Source organism: Molothrus ater, chromosome 10 (genome assembly GCF_012460135.2).
Source record: "Molothrus ater isolate BHLD 08-10-18 breed brown headed cowbird chromosome 10, BPBGC_Mater_1.1, whole genome shotgun sequence".
NCBI lineage: Eukaryota > Metazoa > Chordata > Aves > Passeriformes > Icteridae > Molothrus > Molothrus ater.
In genome coordinates, this window is record NC_050487.2 from 5,028,973 (window position 1) to 5,050,807 (window position 21,835).

Genomic DNA, 21,835 nt, shown 5'->3' on the forward strand with positions numbered 1-21,835 from the left:
TGGGAGATGGAAAGAGCAGAAAAATAACTCACAATTTGGTTGGAAAATGCATCCATGCTTTTCAACCCTTTTGCTCACCCTTCGCTGGGACATGAGTGAAAATTTATTCACTACTCACTGGATTTCAGAAGTTTCCAAGTCTGCAACAGTCGGGAATGCTGAGGTGGAGGCACTGGCATGGCTGGGTAATTAAATTCTTGTGTTAATTACAGTTGTGCTGGGGCTGAGCATGAGTGAGACATTAATGATGGGAATGGTGGACAGACACCAGGAGTTCCTTCCCAATGAGCTCCAAGTTTTGCTGACTCTCCCAAGGTGATGACAAAGGTATGGATCTGTGGGAACATGGTGTGGAGCACAGGCCAGGTGCCAGAGATGGGCACTAAGAAGGGTCCTTGGAGCTGTACACTTCCTATCCAAGCAGGAAAATGAAAGGATCAGCTTCTCCCAGCTCCAAAGCTGCTCCATTGGGATGGGAGCACCTGCATTTTGTGTGAGCAATCTGCAAAATAAATCGCTTGAACCCAATGAAGGAGATGCAAGGAAAAATGGGATTTTTAGGAGCTCATGGAATGCCATGGGGAGCAGAGAGCTACTGCACTGCTTGAGCAAGGGGTGCCTGAATGTACTGAACCCACGACTGCCTTGATACTGCACAGCTCCCTCAAGCTCCACAATCCCTCCAGGGCCCCTCCTCGTGCCCAGGGAAAGGCAGGAGATGCTGCAGGGACAGCAGCATCCCCTGCACAGGGAGAGGCTCAAACTGCCCCAGAGGAAATTCCACCTGCATGCGTGGGGAGAGGACAGCGGCACAAACAGCTCCTGGTTTCCTTTTTCCCCTCCACGTGCTTCCAAGGTTTTTATCTGTCCTCTGCTGACAGGAAAGCAGGTCTGGAAAGGGCACAGCCTGTCACATCCAGCCAGCAGATGCTGCTCCAGCAGAGATTCCTCGCTGCCCTGGTGGGATCCATGCTGGGGGTCAGGGTAGGCTCCTCCTCGCATGGATCATTCCTGCCTCACTGCTGGCAGAGCACCAGGCCAGCCTGCTGTGGGTTCCAGCACACACATCCCACAGCTGCCTGCCAGCCGTGCCACAGGGCAACACTACAGCCTGGGAGCATCAGAGCCTGGGCTGTTCCTGGACTCAGAGCCCTTGGAATGATTCAGCAGCAGGAAGTGCTGGACAACAGGCTCTCCTCCCCATGGCAGCTAGAGCAGCTATTCTCCAAACCCCAAACAGCTTCAATGTGCATTATGGGGTGCACCTCAGCAAGCTACTGCTCACAGAAAACACCCATTTCCTCTGGAACCCTTGGTGGAATTTTCATCTGGATCTGAGCCTTATCAGCACCTCTGGTCCTCACAATGACATTGAGGGGCTGGAGCATGGCCAAGGAAGGGAACAGAGCTGGGGAAGGGGCTGGAGCACCAGGAGAGGCTGAGGGAGCTGGGAAAGGGGCTCAGCCTGGAGAAAAGGAGGCTCAGGGGGGCCCTTGTGGCTCTGCACAACTCCTGACAGGAGGGGAGAGCTGGGGGTGGCCAGGCTCTGCTCCCAGGGAACAAGGACAGGACAAGGGGAAACAGCATCAAGTTGTGCCAGGGGAAGCTCAAGCTGGAGATCAGAAGGGATTTCTTCATGGAAAGGGTGGTCAGGCACTGGAAGGAGCTGCTGAGGGAGGTGAAGGTGGTGGGATCCCCATTCCTGCAGGGATTTAAAAACCCTGTGGATATGGCTTTTGGGGACATGGGTACATGGTGGCCTTGGCAGTGCTGGGGAGTGGTTGGGAGTCCATCTGAGAGGGCTTTTCCAAACAAAATGATTCCATGGTGCACCATGGCCTTGCAATGCTCACACCAAGCATGGACCTGGCACAGGGATTTGGGACACGCTCAGCACAGGGGCCATGTGACACCAGGAGCAGCCAACTCCAAAATGTGTCACCAGAAGCAGCTCAGACAATTTAAGATAATTACTGCCATGGTCCTGTTGTCCACTCTGGAGAGTAAAAACAGGGAAGTTTTAACAAATAGCTGGTTAACTTGTAAATCCCTAAGACACCTGGTGTGCTGCTGCTGGCCACCTCCTCTCCAGGCAGCTGAAGTAGGTGGTGCCTGTTCCCTCAGTCTCTTTCTTTGCATGATGGCACACCATCCTCCTTAAACTTTGTTCCCTACATCCATAGAAATAATCAGTTTTGAGTCTAGAAATTTCCATTATTTCCACAAAACCCCACATTCTCACCACAAACCAACGTGGAAAGCTCCTCCAACACAAGATTAAAAAATAACTGGCTCACAGATCCAAGTGCACAAATTCACTACGTGGTATGACAGATACACATGAAGTGTTGGTCTAAAAGCTTTTAAATACAAGTGGCAACAGCTAAACACCCAAATAAGGGATTCAGTGCTCATTTCACAAGGAAGAAACGGACTTGAGAAGCACCTCAGGTGCAATTTACTCGTGGGACACCAGAAGAGACTGGTTCCTCCTGGAAGGAGTGGATGGCACTTGCCCTGGGATTACCTCCATGCTTTTGTTTTCTTGGCAAAAATAAGAAGGGGAAGAAAAAAACAAACGTCTTTTTATTTTATTTTCTCACTTTCAGAAAGCATTTTACACAGGTTTGGATCTTGGGAATTACTTGGAATCAGTAGAAAAAACTTACTGAACAGTTTTTGTCTTTACAATAGAAACCTTTCAGGAGTCAAAATGGAGACTAAAAAAATACATGCAAAACATACTCCTTTCAAAACACAACTGGAAACAAAGCACCAAACTACACAAATATGCAGAATGAAACAGCATTGAACACCACAGAAGTTGTCTTCATAAAAGGTGTAAAAGTCACCTAATTCACTAGGCACTGTCACTTGGTTTAACAGAAGAGACAATAAAAAAATATTGTCCACAAACTCGCAATTTCAACTCAAAGGCTGTAGCTAGAAATTCCTCTATGTGTCATGCTTTAATAGCGACCTGAAAAACAAAAACCCAACAGTCAGACTTCATGGATTGAATGATTTCTGGCTAAATCCACTGCCTCTCCTCAAACCTGCATCAGATCTGAGCTGATGGCCTAGAGGTAACCAAACCCCCAAACTCCTGTTTTAAGAGTTCTGGAGGAAGAAACAGGATCTTACACTCAACACAAGGGCTGTTATCTCACTTGGTTTTTCCTAAGTATTTACTCTGCCCTCAAGGTTTCTGAATGAAGCAATAAAGGAACTGTGGCTCAATAAAATATCCACATCAAAGTCAATCTTAGTGGACACAGAAGCTCAAAAGAAGTTCAAGGAATGGCAAATTTACTTTTGAGACATGAACTCTGTGACTGGGCTAGGCCCAGGTATGGTAAGGTTGGAGGGGCTTGGAGCAACTTGGTCTATGGAAGGTGTCCCTGCCCGTGGCAGGGGGTGGAATGGGATGAGCTTTAAGGTCTCTCCCAACCCAAAGCACTCCGTGAGTCCATGGCTACTTACGAGGTGAGTAGGACCGGGATCTGGACCGGGATCTGTAGCCCCCTCGGCTGTAGTATGGTGACGGTGACCTCCTCCTGTGGCAGGGGTGACACACACAATCCCTTTGTTAACACCTGCACAGCTGAGTGGCAGCAGCTTTATGTGGGTAGCTCTAACCCCATCCTGGTCTCAGGAATGCTAACAAGCATGGGAGACCTGATCAACGTTTCTACTGGGTAACAAAGCAAAGATCTGAATTCTTTTTTTTGTTATCAGTATTATTTTTGACTAACACAACAAATACAAGCTCTTGCACTCACAATCTGCTTTCATGTGAATTTAGTTTGAAGCCAGAAGCATCCCACACAGGCAGGGTAAGCCAAATCCACCTTCACTTTTAATCTGAATTACTTGTCCAAGGTGAAAATGTCCTTGATTTACAGTTAGTGCTACAGCCAGGTACCCCCAAATCCTCCAACCCAGGCTCTCCCAAGTGTTGTGTTTCCTTGTCCAGTTCCACTAATCCAGTACACACCTGTAAAACTGATCCCTGTCCTGAACAGCTCTCCAGCCTCCTCCGCCACCGCCACCTCCTCCTCTGTGAAAACAAAAGCAGAATGACTTTTAGGAATTTCAAAAATAAAAAGTTCACTGCACAAACCCCCCCACATCGAGTAAGAAAATCATGTGAAGATAAGACAACATTACTTCCTACACTGGGTGATGCTGAATTACTTCATTTAACATTGATTTTTAAACACATACCTACCCAAGGAAAACCCTTTTACTTATTATTTTCAAGTAGCAAGATCAACTCACTATCCTGAAGAAAACATTGATTCCAAGGTGGAGGCAGGGAAAACCCTCCTATCCTTACATTTCAACACTTCAGAGTCACACTTAAACGAGAACTGTGATGCAACTTCTTATGGAGAACAAAAAACACCTTATAGCATTAACACTGAGTGGCTGGACTGGAACCTCCTCAGATTCAGATCAGCAAAGCTTTACCAGGAGACTAAATCAAGTTTAAAGTCTTCCCCAGTTGTTTTAGGGGAATTGCTTTTTTAAAAGTTTATTCCCTTATTTACAGACAGCTCTTCAGGCAAAAGTAAGCCTCCCACTGCAACAAGGAGAAACTGAAGTTTTAACAGGACAATTCCCATTTGACACTGCATTTCCCTTAGGGCATTATTTTCACAGAGGGCAGGCAATGCAAAGGAATTGTTACCAATGGAATTTTTAGGGTGGGGTATGCAATGCTCCACTGCATCTTGAACAATTCCAACTTTTTCTTCCACAGGGAAGCCCTGACAACATAGCAACACTTCTCTCTTCCTCAACCAACCCATGATTGTAGGAGGGGAAAGTAGCACCATGACATTTTCAAGTAGCCACACACGAGTCATACTGGCTCCATATTTATTCACAGAAACACAGAATGGTTTGGGTTGGAAGGGACTCTAAACACCATCCAGGGGCACACCCCTGCCACAGGCAGGGACACCTCCCACTAGAGCAGGTCACTCCCACTGGCTTTCTCCTGACCCAATCACAGCTTCTGCTAACACCCACAAACCCTATCAGAAGGAAAAGGCGCCGCTTAAGACTTGGGCCCACATCGTAACTTTAACACAGAATTCTGCAATTGCAGGAATGTTTGGTAGTGCAGACAGAAAAAAACAACTATTCTTTTTGTGTTCAATTTAACAACATCCCAGAAATTGTGAGGATTTTGCAGGGGACAAGGATTTTGCTGGAAAATGCTGTCACCAAAACCAGTCATGATTACACACACATTCAACCTGACAAGGGGTGTTAAAAAAGCCTTTTAATGCAGATGTTCAATTCACAATTCCTTATTTTAGGCAATTTGAGGTGCCATAATTATCAGCAGGAAATACTGGGGAGCACAGAAATTTCCCATTTTTTATCTACTACACTGTGCTCAAAATGTAAGTTGACACTATAATGCCAACTCAAATATTAATCTGCACGATTTCAGTATTAACAGATGAACCAACTAAAGATTCTAAAATGAAAATGCAAAGAACACACTTTGTTTTTCAAAACTTAGTGCAGATTCAGAAAACATTTTGGACTAAGCTAGGCCACAGGTCAAACACCATCAAGTATTTCTCAATCCAACCAACTGCATTTGTACTGAGCAATCATTTTGGGGAAGATTTCACAGGAAGATTCCAGAATGACAGCGAGTGCAAAAATATTCTGGAATAGTTATGTAGGATGAACAGGCTAATCAGATGAGAAAGCAGAGTTTAGAAAGCAGCAAAATATTGCAAATATTCTGACCTGTATGACCTGCTGTAGTAGTCACGGTCATCGTAGCCTCTGTCGTAGCCTCTGTCATAGTAATCTCGTCGCCGTGAGCTGCCACTGCAGGGAGTGAAGGAAATTGCATTTACCAAGATACAGAACTTTAACTTTGTTTGCAGTCTGGTAAATTTACACTATTTAAACTAGATTGTATTATTATTATGTCCCATCCTTACAGCTGGAAGACTATGAGCACTCCTGTTTTCCCACCAGTGCAGGTGAGAACAGAACTACTTAAATAATTGCTTTTTATATGCTTGAACTTTCAGCTGTTTTCCTCTACCTTTGTAAACCTCAACTTTTTGGTATCACAGCCACAGGAGAAATTCCATTCTGAGACAAGTCACTTCTAACTCTGAAAAAGCACCTGTTCAATGAAGTGCCTAAAAAAAAATCAGAAGCCTGTAGTCTCAACATCACCATAACCATCAGTAAGCTGAAAGTCTTGGGAAATGAACAGGGAATGACTTGGGAAAACAACTGACACTGTTGGCAACCTTATGTCAAAGTGCAGTGTGTGAACACAGCAAACTGCTAAGCCCTAATGCTAACTGAGCCACCCAGCTCCTTGATCAGCACTTGTTCATTCACTCTTGAAAACCTGAGCTTGCAAAGGACATGAATATTTGAAGGTACATAGGAAAACTATTTAAAATAATTTAGAAATAGTCAAAGTGTCTTCCTGTTGACACAAGCATTACTACTGATGCTCAACGTCTCATCAGTGTACAGCACAGCAGTCACAAATACGGAAACACAACTTGAGCATTAATGTGGAAGCCCAAGAAACCAGGAAAACCACTCAGAATCAGGTCTCTCAGAGGAGAAACAGGAGTTTTTACAAAACAATGAATCTTATCCTGTTCTGGTTGGGGGGGAAAAAACCCAACAAAACCATGGATAAAACTTACTAAGTGGGTCTTCCCATATAAATTCCAGGGGTAGGTGTGTGAGGTCTTTTTGTTATGGAAAAGTCTACCCGGATCCTTCTTCCATCCAGCTCCATTCCATTGGCACGTTCCTTTGCCTAAGGAGTGACAGAAGAGCATTAGCTGTAGGTATGAACTCTAGCAACAACAATTTCTAACTACTGCTTTAAGTGTTAAAATGTCCTAAAACACAGTTCAGTTTGGAAGGTCTGAGTGTCACATCTTGCAGTGAATGTACTGTGTAAGACAACTCTAGGCCAGCTGGACTTCAGTGCCAGTAACCACTGAAAATGTGACTTTTACAGCATTAAAATCCTGAAAGGAACACCACTGGGCAATTGTTTCAGGGCCTCTGACATGACTAAGAGCAACCTTTGAACATGCTGATGTAGGGAGATGCAACTACTCCACCACACAACATAAAACTTTTACAGGTTAAAAGAACATCACTAAGGTATTCAAATCCATCCTTCAACTACCATAACCTTGAAACAGAGTCACAAATAAAAAGTAAAAAACCAAAACCAATTGTGCTTTGGTTTATTTTTGTCTGTCAAGTAGCAGGACCTACATATCAAGCTGCAAACCAAAATGGAAGACTTCATGACCTGGAAAAAATGTGGAAGAGATGTGGAAAAGATGTGGAAAAAAATGGAGATTCTCTGGAGTGGAGTTTATGTAAAATGTAAGCCTTGTTCTAGCCCATAAAGGGTAGCTTTACAAGGATTGGTATGAGTATAGGATTCTCTACTTGGGTGACTACAGAATTCCCGATTCATTCTGCAGCACTAGTAAGCCCAAATTCCATGATTACAAGACTCCAAGTATTTTCCAGGCTATGAGTTTCCCCTGGCTATACCCTGTGACAGAACACACACACTCCAGGAGCTCAGAGCCCAACAAACATGGCCCACACTGTGTACCCCAAGCTACCTCCTTGGCATCCTCGACGTTCTCGAAGTAGACGAAGGCGAACCCTCGGGAGCGCCGTGACTGCTGATCGTACACGATGGAAACGTCGGCAATGGGGCCATACTTGGAGAAAACCTCTCGCAGGTCTCGTTCTGTGGTGTACAGACTCAGCCCAAACACTCCAAGACAACAGTTTGGATCAGGATTTGCCTAAAGGAAAGGACACAGATATTAAGATCAAATTGGGGTTATTTGCAGTGCAACGTATTTCTCGAGTCATGACTGTCAGGGCTTCAACAAGAACAACTGAGGTGGGGCTGAGATCTGGGTCATGTGAAAAATGCCAATCACTTGCTTTTTTTTGATTTTAAAAGTTTAATAGCAATAAAATGGTTAGAAAAATAGTAATAGAAGTAGAGTAATAATAATTACAATTTGAATTAGGACAATATGAGACAATAAAGACAGAGTTATGAACGTCTGGGTACCTTTTTCTGGGCAGCACAAGCCCAAAAAAGGACACACGTTAACAGAGGATTAACCCTTAAAAACAATAGCCTGTTGCATATTCATACACCTCATCCATGATGCACAAATTCCATTCAAACACAGGATTCTGTCTGGTCAGTGTCAACTTCTTCCCCTGAATCCTAACAGCACCTTCGAGGCGGGAAGAAGTTCGTTTCTTCTGATAAGAGGGCAATAAATTCTCTTTCTCTGAAAGACTGAGGTGTCCTGTGGCTGCTATCTCACTGCGAGTCCTTTCTTTAAAAAAAGTATCCTACATCGCATAGTTTCTGTTTTAACATTTCTTATAACCTAAAACTATATTTAACACAGTACTTAAGAGGATTAATACAGCATTACTTTCTAACACAACAAATATAACATTCATTTTAGTATTTGCAAAAAGCCAATGATAAAATACGCATTTTTCACAGGTCACCTGCTAATAGTAACACATTAAACCTACAGGAGCACAAGCCTGTCACAAACCCCCTTTGTGTTTCTCAGGGCACAGAGCCCATGACCCATGCCCCACACACGTACCCTGTTCCCAATGTGACGTCTGCGAGTAGACATGGGGGAATGGCTGTGGCTGTGCCGCCGCCGGTAGTCCCGACTGTACGACCTGCTTCTGGATCTCCTGTGCGAGCGGGACCGCGAGCGCGACCTGGTGTAGTGTCTGCGGGAACTCCTCCTCGACCTAGACCTGAGGGAAAGAACACAAAGGTACAGTGCTGGGCTTCTTGGGGTGGTCAGCATTTTAAAAATCCAGCAGACAGCCACAAAAAGCTCAAATAATTGTTTTCCAAATTCCTGCAGTACCACATACCTCAGCTATAATCCATTTACTCACTACTCTCGAGGACTGTGTGCTAAATCTTTACTATCAGATTACTGCAGATAGTCTCAGGGCATTCCTGCTGCAGTCCAAGAACTTGCACTTGATCACAGTCAGCTCTTCCTTTAACAAAGCTACCTGGGTGTGACAAGTTAGGGCTTAGAATATTCAGTGTTTAGGTAAAAACAAGTGGGTTGGCTTTCCTTTCACAGGTATCAGTCAAAGGGAACAGTAAATATGCTTTAACACGAGGCATGTACCACTAAGGGGGGCACTCTCTTAGTGCTGCCTTGGGTGACACTGAAAAGCAAACGCCCCTGAAACAGAGCTGAACACAATCTGAAGAAATCAATCCTGAGCTGGCTCATTTACCTGCTGGTATTTCAGCAGTTACTTGGCACTGTTTGTTCATGAATATTTACATGTTCAGACTCTTAAGTGCATTTATGCAACTGCTTACTAATTCTTTTTCCCCAAAAATAATTTCTTACATCACAAGCTCTGTGGACAGGGGGGTCTGAAACTCTTCAATTCCTCCTCCCAAAGCCTCACCCCTCCCAACACAGGCAACCCTAGAGGAGAAGCTGGGCACTCACACAGGGATACTACATCTGATCTTGGTCTGCTGATGGCTGCACTGAGTAACCTGCACTCCACACCACTCCAAAGAAAAACCCCTCAAGGCTAAGAAGTGCAATAAACAGTGTAACATTCAATGGATCTGAGTCACAAATTGCTGATTTTCAGGCTCTTGTGTCTTAAATGTCCCCTTCCTCTAATTCCACAGCAGCACCACCCCACTGGTGTGAGGGAAGCTCTGAACCTGAACTGCTTTTACTCCTGAGCATTTAACAGCTTCTTCCAGGATTTCTCACCAAGTGTCACCAAACTGTTCAATCTAGCTCCTCAAAAACCACCTCCAACCTCATCAGGAGAGAGCCAGAGAAGCTCAACTTAAAATGCATATTCATGTCCAGGAGAAATTAATTCAGCATGTCCCATTACAGCACTTCTCACTATGTATTTATAAAGAAAACATTATTTTGGCAACAAAATAAATTAAAAAAAAAAAAGAGAACTTCCTAAAGCTGGAAAACAGTAAAAAAAGAGAGAAAGAATATAAATAACAAAAAAAAAGAAGCTCCACACATGCACACAGCCACATTTCAGACACTGATATAGGAAAAAAAAATTAAGGCAAACAGAACTGGTATTTCAGGTACCAGAATGGTATCAGCCAAAGATAGGAACTACAAACATTAATAAAAGTAGATTTTAAAATCAAGTATATCCACACCCCAACTGATAAAAACACCAGGACACAGGTTGGTTCCCAAATCAAAGTTTAATTTATAAAGCTTGTAACTCAAAAATACATTTGCAACAGAAACTACCAAGAAATAAAGTTATCACAGGGTTATTTCTAGAGTTCAATGATCTGCCCATGACCACATCTCAACGTGTGACAGCACTGAACAGAGATTAAAGTATGTTGTTTCTAAATATGTGCCTCGACACAATTCTGTCCAAATCTACTAATCAACACTAACTCTGGCACGTAATTCCATTATTTCCAGCCAGAGGCACCTTCAAGATAGCTGTTAAATGCTCAGGAAGCCATGGCAGTTATAAACTTCTACTGTTTGGTCATTAAAAAGTAAAAAGCCAGTTGCCAGGCTATTATTTAAACACTGTTTATTGCAAAAGTAAGATTTGCCAGGTCTCTCATAAATTCTACATCTTTTATTTGCTTCCTCAGAATTGTGTACCATCTGTGACTGTATTTTTACTCAGTATTGTGGTGATTCTGTAAGTGGGAAGTATTTTAAGGAATATGGAATCCCTGGAGTCATATGGATTAAAGGACAGAAGAACATGCTGGGAGGGTGTCCTGACTTTGTTGTTTTAATATTAAAAGGCTCCCAAAGGTGTTCTGCAGCTTCCCTCCCCCGAGGTTTTCAAACCCCAAGTGGATAAAGCCCTGACAGCAGAGTCAGAGCCCAGAGCCCTGAGCAGGACCTGGGACTGGGCCCTTCCTGAGCTGCCCCAGCATCTCTCACTGCTGGCACTCCCACAGGTCACTCAATTCCACACTCACTAATGGTATTACTCTAACAAGTATTTACTCCTTTTATTCAACACATTTCTTCTTACACAACAGGGACTGCCAGGTGCACAATATGACACTTGTGACTGTGCCTGAATCAAACAAAAAACCTCATTCTTCTGCTGTCAAAGCTTCCCAATTACATTCCTTCTCACAAAAGCCTTTCTGTCTGATCTTGCAAGATTTAACACACTATTTGATGATGTCTTCAACCCTGGGTGATTGCTGACAGCACAGTATCTTCCTCCAGCCTGCCCCCCAAGCTTTGGCAATTCATTGCTTGTTCACATAAAAAGTTTGTTGTGAACAGCACACCTGAAAACCACACTGCTGAAGCCTCACTTTTTATAGCCTGAATGCCTACAAACGAGTAAAGAAATTACCAACACATTAATTTCTGTAGTCAGCAGTCAACTATCTACTCTTTTTAAGAGGAATTCTGACCCTGCACAGAGCTTGTTTGGCAGGAGAGGTAATACAGTGCAATAGGCACGTGGATGTTTGTGCTGCCGCATAACAAATACAATAAGCAAGTTCTCCACAACTTTTCTGGAGAGCTTGAAGAGCTGTCTAATATTCAACGCTTCCTACCCTGTTAATTTTCAAGCTAAATTAACGTATTTAAAATGTCAAACTGTGAAATTCACATTTATCTCTACTGCTTCTTTCCACTACTCCAGGAACATCACTGCTTCCAGTAAAGAAATGTAATACAGGAATGTGGCTTAAAATGGGAAATCTGTTGATGCACCAAACTCTGTTAATGCACAACAAAACTATGATCTAGAGTTCCTAGTACGCCATGCTCAGACACAAGGCAGTATTCCAAGAGATAAAAGGCACTTCCAAAGTGTATCAGCAAGGATACAAGAAGCAGCAGAAATATCTGAATTGATATAATTTGGCTTTCCCGATCCTGAAACCACGCACGCCCCTTTGTATTCCATGTCCACAGAAGAGACACTAACTCTGGAAACAGAACTGGCTAAGCTGGGCCACCTCTGACAATCATCTGACTTGTGAGGAGGAGGAAGAGGTAAAAGAAGCAAACTCACCTGGATTCAGACCTGGATCTAGATTTTGACCTGGAGCGCCTGGAATCCTCCTTAGAGCGAGATCTTGCAGGGGTGTGCCTCCCCGACTTGCCAGACCCATGAGCACTTCCGCTTCTGGAAGCAGAACGGGATTCCTGCACGCAGATATTGAAAGCCTAATTTGTACACAATTCCTTGTTCACCTAGGGGCTGTAAACAAGCTCCAGTGAAATAAATGGTAAATATTCATAGCTATGTGTCCGGGCAGTCGGCATTAGCACTGCCTAGATTTTTAAGGAGGTTTTTTTTTTTTTTTTCCCTGGTAGACACTTCTTTACCCTGCATGTACTTTTGCTATTAAACAGATAATGCATGCATGTTTAGCAAAATATACAGGGACACATAAACAGACTAGTAATTACTTAGCGTAGTGCTTTCAGATTCCAGATTACTTCTTATCTTAACTTCATTTTTATTCCTTTTCTTCATTCTTCCGTTTCAAATTCTGACTTCTTTCATCTTCCCCACTTCACACAAATTGCTCAATATTCTACAAGTGGGACTTCTGGTCTGATAATTAGCATGCATTCACTTTCTTTTTTTTCAAATTTCAGCTTCACTTATTCCTGAGCTTCAAATAATTCTCATTTATAAAACTTGTCAAATGGCGACTTCCGCATTTTCCTTCTTCAACATTAACCTTAATAGAAAAAGAACAGGATGAAGAATATTTAAGAACTCCAGGATAAAATCTAGTGCCAAAACTGAAACTAGAAAAAAAAAAGTGTTGTGGACTTTTACTATAAATGCAGTTCAAGAATTGAATCTACCAAAGCCCTACAATTTTATCAACCGGTTCAGTCAACTCAGTTTAACTTAGCCCTAAGTAGCTAAATTTGCTATTTATGCCTGTATTTAACAGTAAGTGCAACTGGATCAACTGAGAGCCTACTAAGGAATTGTAGCATCAGGAAACTCAAAATAATTTGCACTATCAGCCACACACTGAGACAAAATCACCAAGGAGTGACTCCAGTGAGGTCCTGCTGCGGCCATTGACAGATGTGCAGAAAGCACAGCATTGGTCATTCCATGAACTCCAATTATCTGAATGTTGGGCCCCTCCTGCAGTTTGGAAGCCCTGGTGTGAAGGTTTAGGAGCACACACCCCCAGCTGCCTGCACAAGTGGGATTACATGTGCAGGCTTTGTGTTTCCACAGAAATCTGCATTCCCCACTGACCAGAACTGCACTGGAGCCCCACATTCCCAACTGCTCTGGACTAACACCCCACCTGCTCTGTTATTTGTTGGCAATCTCCTCTGGCAGTGACATGACCTAATTAGCAGTTTTAACTTACGTATTTTTATTTTAAAATCAGTATAATACTTGGTTTTAGTCATATGCCTTAAACACACTAGTAGAAAGTGTTCTTCATTTCAAGATATTAGAGAAAACTTAAAATTCAGCAGAATTATACTTCTTTCTGGAAACAATCCTTAATTTAGTGTAAATTCTGATGGAGAAAGCTCACCAATGACACTGAGTACCAGCTTTTTTTCAAAAATCCCCTGTTTTATCTTTCTAACATCTCTTACACCTGAACACTAATTTAACGGGAATCCTGCACCAAGCATTCACAAATTTATTTGCTAACCTGAAACTTACACACTTCAATCACTCCCATACAACTTCAACCAAATGTTACCAATTTGGTTCCATTCCATACAGAGGAAAGAAACATGATGCACAGGACAAAGCAGGTTTGCAATTAATCCCAAGAGCAACAGAAATAGCACAAAGTTGGCCAAGGCTGTATTCTTCACACAGATGTTTAATGTTTTGTTCTAAACTACAGTTTCCCCATGTAATAACACTGCAAAGGGCAGGGGGAATATTTAGGAGCAATTAAAGATACAATTAATTAATTTAATCTAAGTCCATTAGTACCTTGAAAGAAAACACTCCACAGAGATGAGTTCTGAGTTAATATATTAATTTTGCCATAAGAAGTCTTAGCTCTTTAACAAAGTTAGAGAAAGCAAGATTGAAGAAGGATTAAAACCCAAACCAAGATTACTTTTCACCTGAGGAAAAATACTTCAATTCACAAAAGATAACCTGGGCTAAACAGAAGGAGCTGTGTCCAAGTACATTTGGAGACCAGAAAGAAAAGGAGAAATGCAGGATTGGAGGGAAGCAGTTGGGAGGATTTTGCCCACAAACACACACCAAACCCTTTTTCAGAGCTTTTAAAAGTTAAAAAGCTTTGAAGAAATGAGTAGAGAACAGGCAAGTCTTCATATATTTGGTACATTTTTCAGGCAGTCTTTGCTGCCACTATGCTAAGGTTGATATGGAATCTGGACACTGATTGAGGAGCTGAGCAGAAACTCAGGAAGAAAATGTCTTAAAGACAACTATCCACCAAAATTAAAACAATTTAACAGCTGGCCTATTTTCATTCAACTCCTTTCCATTTTATATTTCCCAGTCTTTAAAAATCCACTTTTTTCCCAGATCATCCTTCAATCCACCATATTTTATAGGATTATTGCACTTCTTTATTCCAGCCCTAAAGGAATTCAATGCACCTCACCTGCTCTGGGTATCACCAGAACTGGTAATAACCCCAAAATTACCATGTTGCCCCTGTTCCACCCCAAGCCTCAGGGAAATCCTACCCAAAATTCCAAGTACCAGAGGCCTGCAGCACTGAAAATTTATTTTACACCCTTGAGGGTTCACATCAGTCACTCCCACAGCTCGTTTCTTGCATCTTTTTTTGTTTTTCTTTATATTTGCTTTTCCTACTCTTTGCTCTTTCTCTCTGTGAATTTTAAGCTATTGAAAAATGCCCAAGTGTGCTCCTGGCGTGACATGGGAAAGAGGGAATAAACAATCTTCTTTACCCTGCCTGTATTTCAGCACTGCTGCTCAGCAGATCCAGACTGGTATTCACTAAACAATAACCATTTTCCCCCCCTAACTTTGTCAAGTGTGAATTTAACCTCCCTCCCCTACATCCCTTGGTCGTTATCAACAGTTCTTCCCCTTTATCAGGGACTTCTGGAATTCACGTGGAAGCCCCAAAGTCCAGGCCTGAGGATTCCAAATGGTTCATTCCAGACCTTGAGCCCGTTCAAAGCAAGTGCTGGGATGATTTTAACAGCTCTAAGCACATTCACAAAGAGCCTCACAGCCATGTACTCTGAGCAGGGAATGTCCCAAAGCAGGATTATTTGGGGGGCAGTAGGTGGGAAAGGTTTCCATGGACAGAAGCAGTAGATGATGGCCACAGTTCTTTGTACTTCTGAGATCCAGGTTTTCCTCACAGGAATCAGAGTTACAGATTTCAGTCAGCAATGTAAGATACAGAGAAATAAAAGTTTTAAGGTTTTATAATCATATATTCCTATGAAGTTATGTATTTCCACTTGTTTTCCTAAGGAAAGGTGCAGCCTCACATGACACTATCAGATCTGCAGCCTCTTTATTTAAGGTGTCACTGTGCTGACTGCACATTCCCCAACCTCTCCCTTATGGAAGTTGCCTCCCTTCCCCGGAGGGACACGAGATCACTGCTGGAGGAGCTGGGCATTCACTGGAGGGAGAGCAGAACCACCCCTTTCCAAAAGATTCGAAACTCCACACAGAAAGAACAGCGTGTTCTGAAAAATCAGGCCACAGTTTCCTCCCACCACCTCTGCCACTGGCTCCTCCAGTGCCCAGGCTGGAAGGAAATTAATCCACCAGCAAAAAGCAAATTATCTTCTAGGTTTGGGCACTGAATGAGCTCCCCAAGAGGTGCCATCAAGTGAGGGAGGAACACAGGGTATGGTCCATCCCTTTGGTGGCACTGAGTGATCAGCTCATCTCTGACCTCAGATTTCTTCCTCAGACCTCCCTCTCACACAATTTTGTAATAAAAATCACTCTTCCTTGAAAATACATGTATTATATACCTTGTAAGTAATCTGTAAACTGAGCTTTTCTACATAAAAAACCCCAAACAAACAAAACCCCCCACCCCGACTTGCATATTGAAAAGCTTCTGACCACATACCAAGCCATCACTATCATAATTAACTAATTCACAGGGTAGGATTCATTAATTTGGCCTTTAACTCATCTTCTTGCAACTCCTCCATGCCTGAATCCCATGTGCTTCAGTGAGAACAATTTCAGTGAAAACAAAATTGAGTTGGAAAAGCATGGCATTGCAGCATAACAACAGCATCTCAAGTATATTCCAGTACTTAACAATTTATAGTTTCTTCAGTTCATTCCCCTATGGAACATAAGCCGTGAAAGAGAGTTCAAGTGGGGATTTTTTCATCTTCTTATCTTCCCCCTCCCCCTTTTAAAAACACCATAATCCAGAGTAAATTCGTGCTGCTGCTTAAACAAGTCCCATTCCTGGTGAAAGCACCTGGAATTTCTTCATCCCAAAAGCTGCCATGAGGGCTCAATCAAGTCAGGCCTGCAAACCAATGCAGCTGGAAATGGAGTACAAGATCCAGCTGACTGAATTCCCAGATCTGACTGCCTGAAGGAACACCAATAAAGGAGAGAACAGGAGCTCAATTCCTGCTGGCAGCCTGCACTTGGGACAGTTTAAGACAGTTGCTATCATATTCCAGATTATTTATCCAAACACTAACTCAAGTCTGCAGAGACTCCAGCTTGGAAAAGCACAAAAGCCATTGACTCAGTAAAACATAAGCCTTAAGTAAGCAAAAACCCCATAAATAACACAGGCAAGAGCAGAAGGAAAACCAATCCCTGCTCCGGTCTGGAATAGCAGGTGTGCAGCTCTATGGTTTCACCAACACGTCCATTTTAAACAACTTACCTATTTAAAGGTCACAAAAGTTCACACATAATCCATTCTAGGCGCTAGCAAAGACTGCCTACAAATGCTTTAATACATTTTTTATATTAAAAATACAATAAAGCAGCAGACAACAATTTCTGCCCCAGTATTCTGCACGACTGTTTCACACAAAAAGACTTTGCTATAGAAACTTTATTATTTCCACTCTTTCTGACTGAAAGTATAATGCAAGTTATCCCAGCTTTATTACTTTATTAAGACTACACTGGCTTCCAGTCTGACCTTCACAACAATTAAAGCATCTTTAAAAAAACTAACACACAAATAATTCACCCTGAGCAAAAAACATCCCCCCACTAAAAAGATCTCGTGAATGAAGATACAAATGAAACACTGGTGCTAGCACGAGGATATTCCTTAATCCCTCTCTTTCACCATTCATTCCTATTCTTAGCCCCCTGGAGAACAATTTTTTCTAATGTTACCTACCTCGAAGTAGAAACACTCAGACATAACAGCTTCTAATAGTGAATTAATTAGATAAAACCGTATTCTAAGAAAGACATTGCTCAAAATTACTGTTTTTTAATATTTCTTGCCTCCTCTAGTTTATAACTTAGGAACTTATCATCTCCACAATTCCCTCCGATACTACAACAAAATATTTGAATTATGCTAAAAAAATCCCCAAAACACAGTAGTGACCCTAAATAAAGACATCAAAGGCTGATCCAGTAAATAAAAAGCAACTACTGATGTGTATCACAAACGTGAATCTTAGCAAAGCATCTATATGGACATTAATAAAAACTTTTTAGGACAGTGAGATCTTGCCGAAGCTAGGAGCCCTGGGAGGCATCTGCTGCAGGTTTCACAAAGCCAAGGGGTTGCCTCCATTATCAAATTTAAATTAGGGGAGACCCCGAGCCACCTGGACGCCAGGCCCGAGAAGCAGAGTTATTGTTACAGGGAAGAGGCAGCGAAAAGCGGTCTAAATTAAAGAGCAACTCAAGAGTGGATTGCAAGGCGGCTCTGGAGAGAGGATAATAACAGGATTCCCCCTCCGCAGGGGTGGGATGGAGGGCTCGGGGCCGCCATTTTGTCCCTCCCGGGCGCGCGGTCCCGGCCCAAGATGGCGCCGGGCACCTCATGCGGGGAGCGGCCCCTCCGCCATCGGCCCCACCGCGCCGCCTCACCCGCCTCTCCGCTCCCGCGGAGGTTCCGCCACCCCCAAAAGGGGACACGGGGGAACCGGCGCCACCCGAAGGCGATGGAGGGGTGCGTGGGGTGGGGAGAGAAGGGGGAGGGGGGCCCGGCCGCGCAGCGTGCTCGGGCTCCGTGTATTACCCGCTCGCCGTAGTTTTGCTCCCCGCTGTCGCTCATCGTCCCGTCCAGCTGCTCCCGCCACCGCCGCCCGAACCGGACACGACCGACCCCGGCGACAGCGCCGTCCGCGGGGGAAGTGACGAGACCGCGGGGCCGCGCGCGCGCGCTCGGCAGGACACGCCCCCAGGGGGACATCCCTGAGCCGGAGACCGCGCCCCAAAGCCACGCCCCTCACGGACCACCCCTGAAAAGAAGGCCACGCCCTCAACCTTAGACCACGCCTTAAGAAAGAGGCCACGCCCCTGCCCTGAGGCCGCCTGTGGGGCGAAACCACGCCCCCTCTTGGCCACGCCCCTTCGCCCACCCCAAACCCCTCCGCCCTCACGGCCCTGGGTGCAATGGCCACGCCCCCTGACGTAATCAGTGAGGCCAATGCCACGGTCCCACCCCCACGAAGCTCCGCCCCATTGAGGCCCTGCCCCTCCTGCCCTCAGGTGAGGCCCCGCCCTCAGGTGAGGCCCCGCACCCTCGCCCCAGGTGAGGTTGCGGCTCTCGCCCTCGCCAGGCCGCTGAAACAGTTTAAAAATGTGATTGCGAGGGACTTTATTTGAGTGTTAAAGCATTAGTCCAAAGCACGTGGGCAGAGAAGAGCGGGATATTTCTTAGGCACCCGCTCGAGGGCAGCAGAGTGTCGCTGAAATGGCGGGTTTTCCTGTACTTGGCATAGTTTCTCCACAAAGTATGTGCAGTGAAGACGAGCGTCACAAACACCTCCATTGTATCTGTTTTATGTCACAAGCAGCGCCCCGAAGGGCCAGGACTGTGCAGGGATTAGCAAAGGACACCCACACAGAAAGGACCACCCGGATTTAAAACACACAGCTGTGGTTTAACCAAAATACTGAATTCTTCAGTGCTTTTCAAACCACAACACTGCACAAGGCTGGGAGTTGGGAGACAGGAGGACACATTGCACCTGCTCAGCTCATCCCAGGGAATCCCAGAATTGTCTAGTTCAAAAAGGACCTCAAAGCTCATCCATTTCCACCTCCTGCCATGGGCAGGGACACCTTCCACTATCCCAGGTTCTCCAAGTGCTGTCCAGCCTGGCCTTGGACACTTCCAGGGATCCAGGGGCAGCCACAGCTTCTCTGGGCACCCTGTGCCAGGCCTGCCCACCCTCACAGGTGTGAAAAACGCCAATCACTTGGTTTTAAAATTTTAAAAGTTTAATAGTAATAAAATTATTGTAAAAATAGTAATACAATTGGAGTAGTAATAATTTGGACAATTTGAATTAGGACAATATGAGACAATAAAAACAAAGAGTTGCAGACAGTCCAGGGTACCTTTTTCTGGGCAGCACAAGCCCGAAAAAGGACACATATTAACAGAGGATTAACCCTTAAAAGCAATAGCCCATTGCATATTCATACACCTCACACATGATGCATAAATTCCATTCAAACACAGGATTCTGTCTGGTCAGTGTCAACTTCTTCCTCATAAGCCTAACGGTGTCATCCTGCCTGAACGAGGCAGGAAGAAGTTCATTTCTCCTGATAAGGGAGCAATAAATTCTTTCTCTCTGAAAGATTCAGGTGTCCTGTGGCTGCTATCTCAGTGCAAGTCCTTTCTTTAGAAAAAAAAAGTATCTTACATAGCACAGTTTCTATTTTAACATTTTGTTATAACCTAAAACTATATTTACCACACTACTTAAGAGAATTAATACAGCATTACTTTCTAACACAATATTCATTTTAATATTTGCAAAAAGCCAATGATAAAATACGGTTTTTTTCACACAGAGAACAATTTTTCCCTAATATCTAATCTAAACTACATCTCTTTCAAGTTGAAAGTTCACCTTTTATCCCACAAGCTTCTGCCACAGGACATAATCCTGCACTAGAAACACTTCCATAACCACCTGACATCCCAGCAGTGACTATTTTTCTTCACTGGAATGCATTTCCTGTGCAGTGAGGGCTGGGTAATGCCCTGCCTGCCCCTTGTGCTGTTAACAAGCAGCTAGGCAGAGACCTGAACATGTCTGTATCTCTCCTAAGTGGGATTTCTGGACCTCTCCTAAGTGGGATTTTTGGACCTCTTCTAAGTGGGATTTTTGGACCTCTCCTAAGTGGGATTTTTGGGCCTCTTCTAAGTGGGATTTTTTGGCCACCAGGGTTTTTTCCTGGTGCCATTCCCCACACAGATTGAAGTGGCAGCTGAGAATGCTGCAGAGGAGGCTGGAGGCAAAGTGCAAAGGGAAAAGAGCAAATTGCTGATAGCTTCGCCCTGCATTCCCAGGTGATGACTACAGAGACACCCAGGGGGAACCCCAGCTCCATTTCCATCACCTCTGACACTTGTGAGAAGAGACAAGCCAGAGGTTGCTTGGCTGCCTTCCCTCTCCCTGCCAGCCTCAGAACACAAAGGTGAATTTATCAACTAAAGAGGAAGGTGAACGGGATTTTCACAGCTTTTGCTGATTTAAAAATACCACAGGGGGTTTTTATGCCAGTTGGTTTCATCTCAGTGCTTTGCTTGTGTTACAACACAGTTACTGACACGCTGATCCTGAGCTGGAAGGGAGCCACAGGGATCATCCAGTCCAAACCCTGGCCCTGCACAGACACCCCAATAATCTCACCCTGTGCCTGAGAGCGTTATCCAAATGCTCCTGGAGCTCTGGCAGCCTCAGGGCTGTGCCCATTTACTGGAAACCTGATCAGTGCCCCAGCCCCCTCTGGAGGAAGAACCTTTTCCTGATATCCAGCCTAACCCTCACCTGACACAGCTCCAGCCATTCCCTGAGTCCTGTCTGTGGTCACAGAGAGCAGAGACTGGAGCTGCCCCTTGAGAGGAAGCTGCAGCCCCTGGTGAGCTCTGCCCTCAGCCTCCCCTTCCCCAGGCTGAACAGACCAAGTGACCTCAGCTCCTCCTGCCCTTCTTGCAGGAAGTTTAATGGACATTTGTTTTCCAGTCTGTGGTCTGTATTTACAAATCTATGCAGTACTTGAACCTCAGAGACTGCAAACCCCAGAACCCCAGCAACCCTCACTGCAGGACAAGGCATTGTCCACCTCTCCTCAAGTTCTACCCATTCACCAGTGGGACAAGAAGACACCAGCAGGGCTAAATCATCTGGAATTTCCTAGGAATTAGGGCCTGTCCCATGGTGGTAGACACCCCAATGCTCCCAAAAATCCTCTGAGCAGGAGAAAAGGGCATGGAGGAATAGAAACAGCTGATGTGAGCATGCTTGATCCTTTCCTTCACATTTAAATGTGGCTAACCAGCAGTTAGGGAAGCCTCCCTACCTTTGGGGAACACCTGAGCCTGCTGTGTCTGGCCTCTGCAGCAGTGACACGGAGATGTGTGAGATGATCCCAAGGAGATTATCTATCTCCCTGCTCCCAGCAGCACCCAGAGAGGCAGCCTGTTGTGCAGGGAGTGCAGCTGGATTGGAGAGGCATTTTTCTGTTTGCTTAGGCCATTTCCAGCTTGTATTGCAGTGTCAGTCTGGATTTGGGGGCCTCC

General features: G+C 44.4%; 1 protein-coding gene across 2 annotated transcripts; it reads right to left on the reverse strand.

Moving 5' to 3' along the window:
- Window positions 1–2,567: 2,567 nt before the first annotated feature.
- On the reverse strand, window positions 2,568–18,438 carry TRA2B (transformer 2 beta homolog). 2 transcript variants are annotated; one of them, XM_036388638.2, is made up of 9 exons: window positions 18,311–18,437; window positions 12,148–12,281; window positions 8,691–8,853; window positions 7,662–7,850; window positions 6,711–6,826; window positions 5,776–5,859; window positions 3,998–4,060; window positions 3,484–3,557; window positions 2,568–2,980 (listed from the first exon to the last, which is right to left on the reverse strand). In XM_036388638.2, exons 1-9 carry the CDS (start codon window positions 18,344–18,346, stop codon window positions 2,970–2,972), a joined length of 870 nt encoding a protein of 289 aa, XP_036244531.1. In that variant the 5' UTR covers window positions 18,347–18,437; the 3' UTR covers window positions 2,568–2,969. The 2 variants fall into 2 exon arrangements, with proteins under 2 accessions (XP_036244531.1, XP_036244532.1); XM_036388639.2 differs by lacking the exon at window positions 2,568–2,980 and having other exon boundaries at window positions 3,476–3,557; window positions 18,311–18,438.
- Window positions 18,439–21,835: the final 3,397 nt, after the last annotated feature.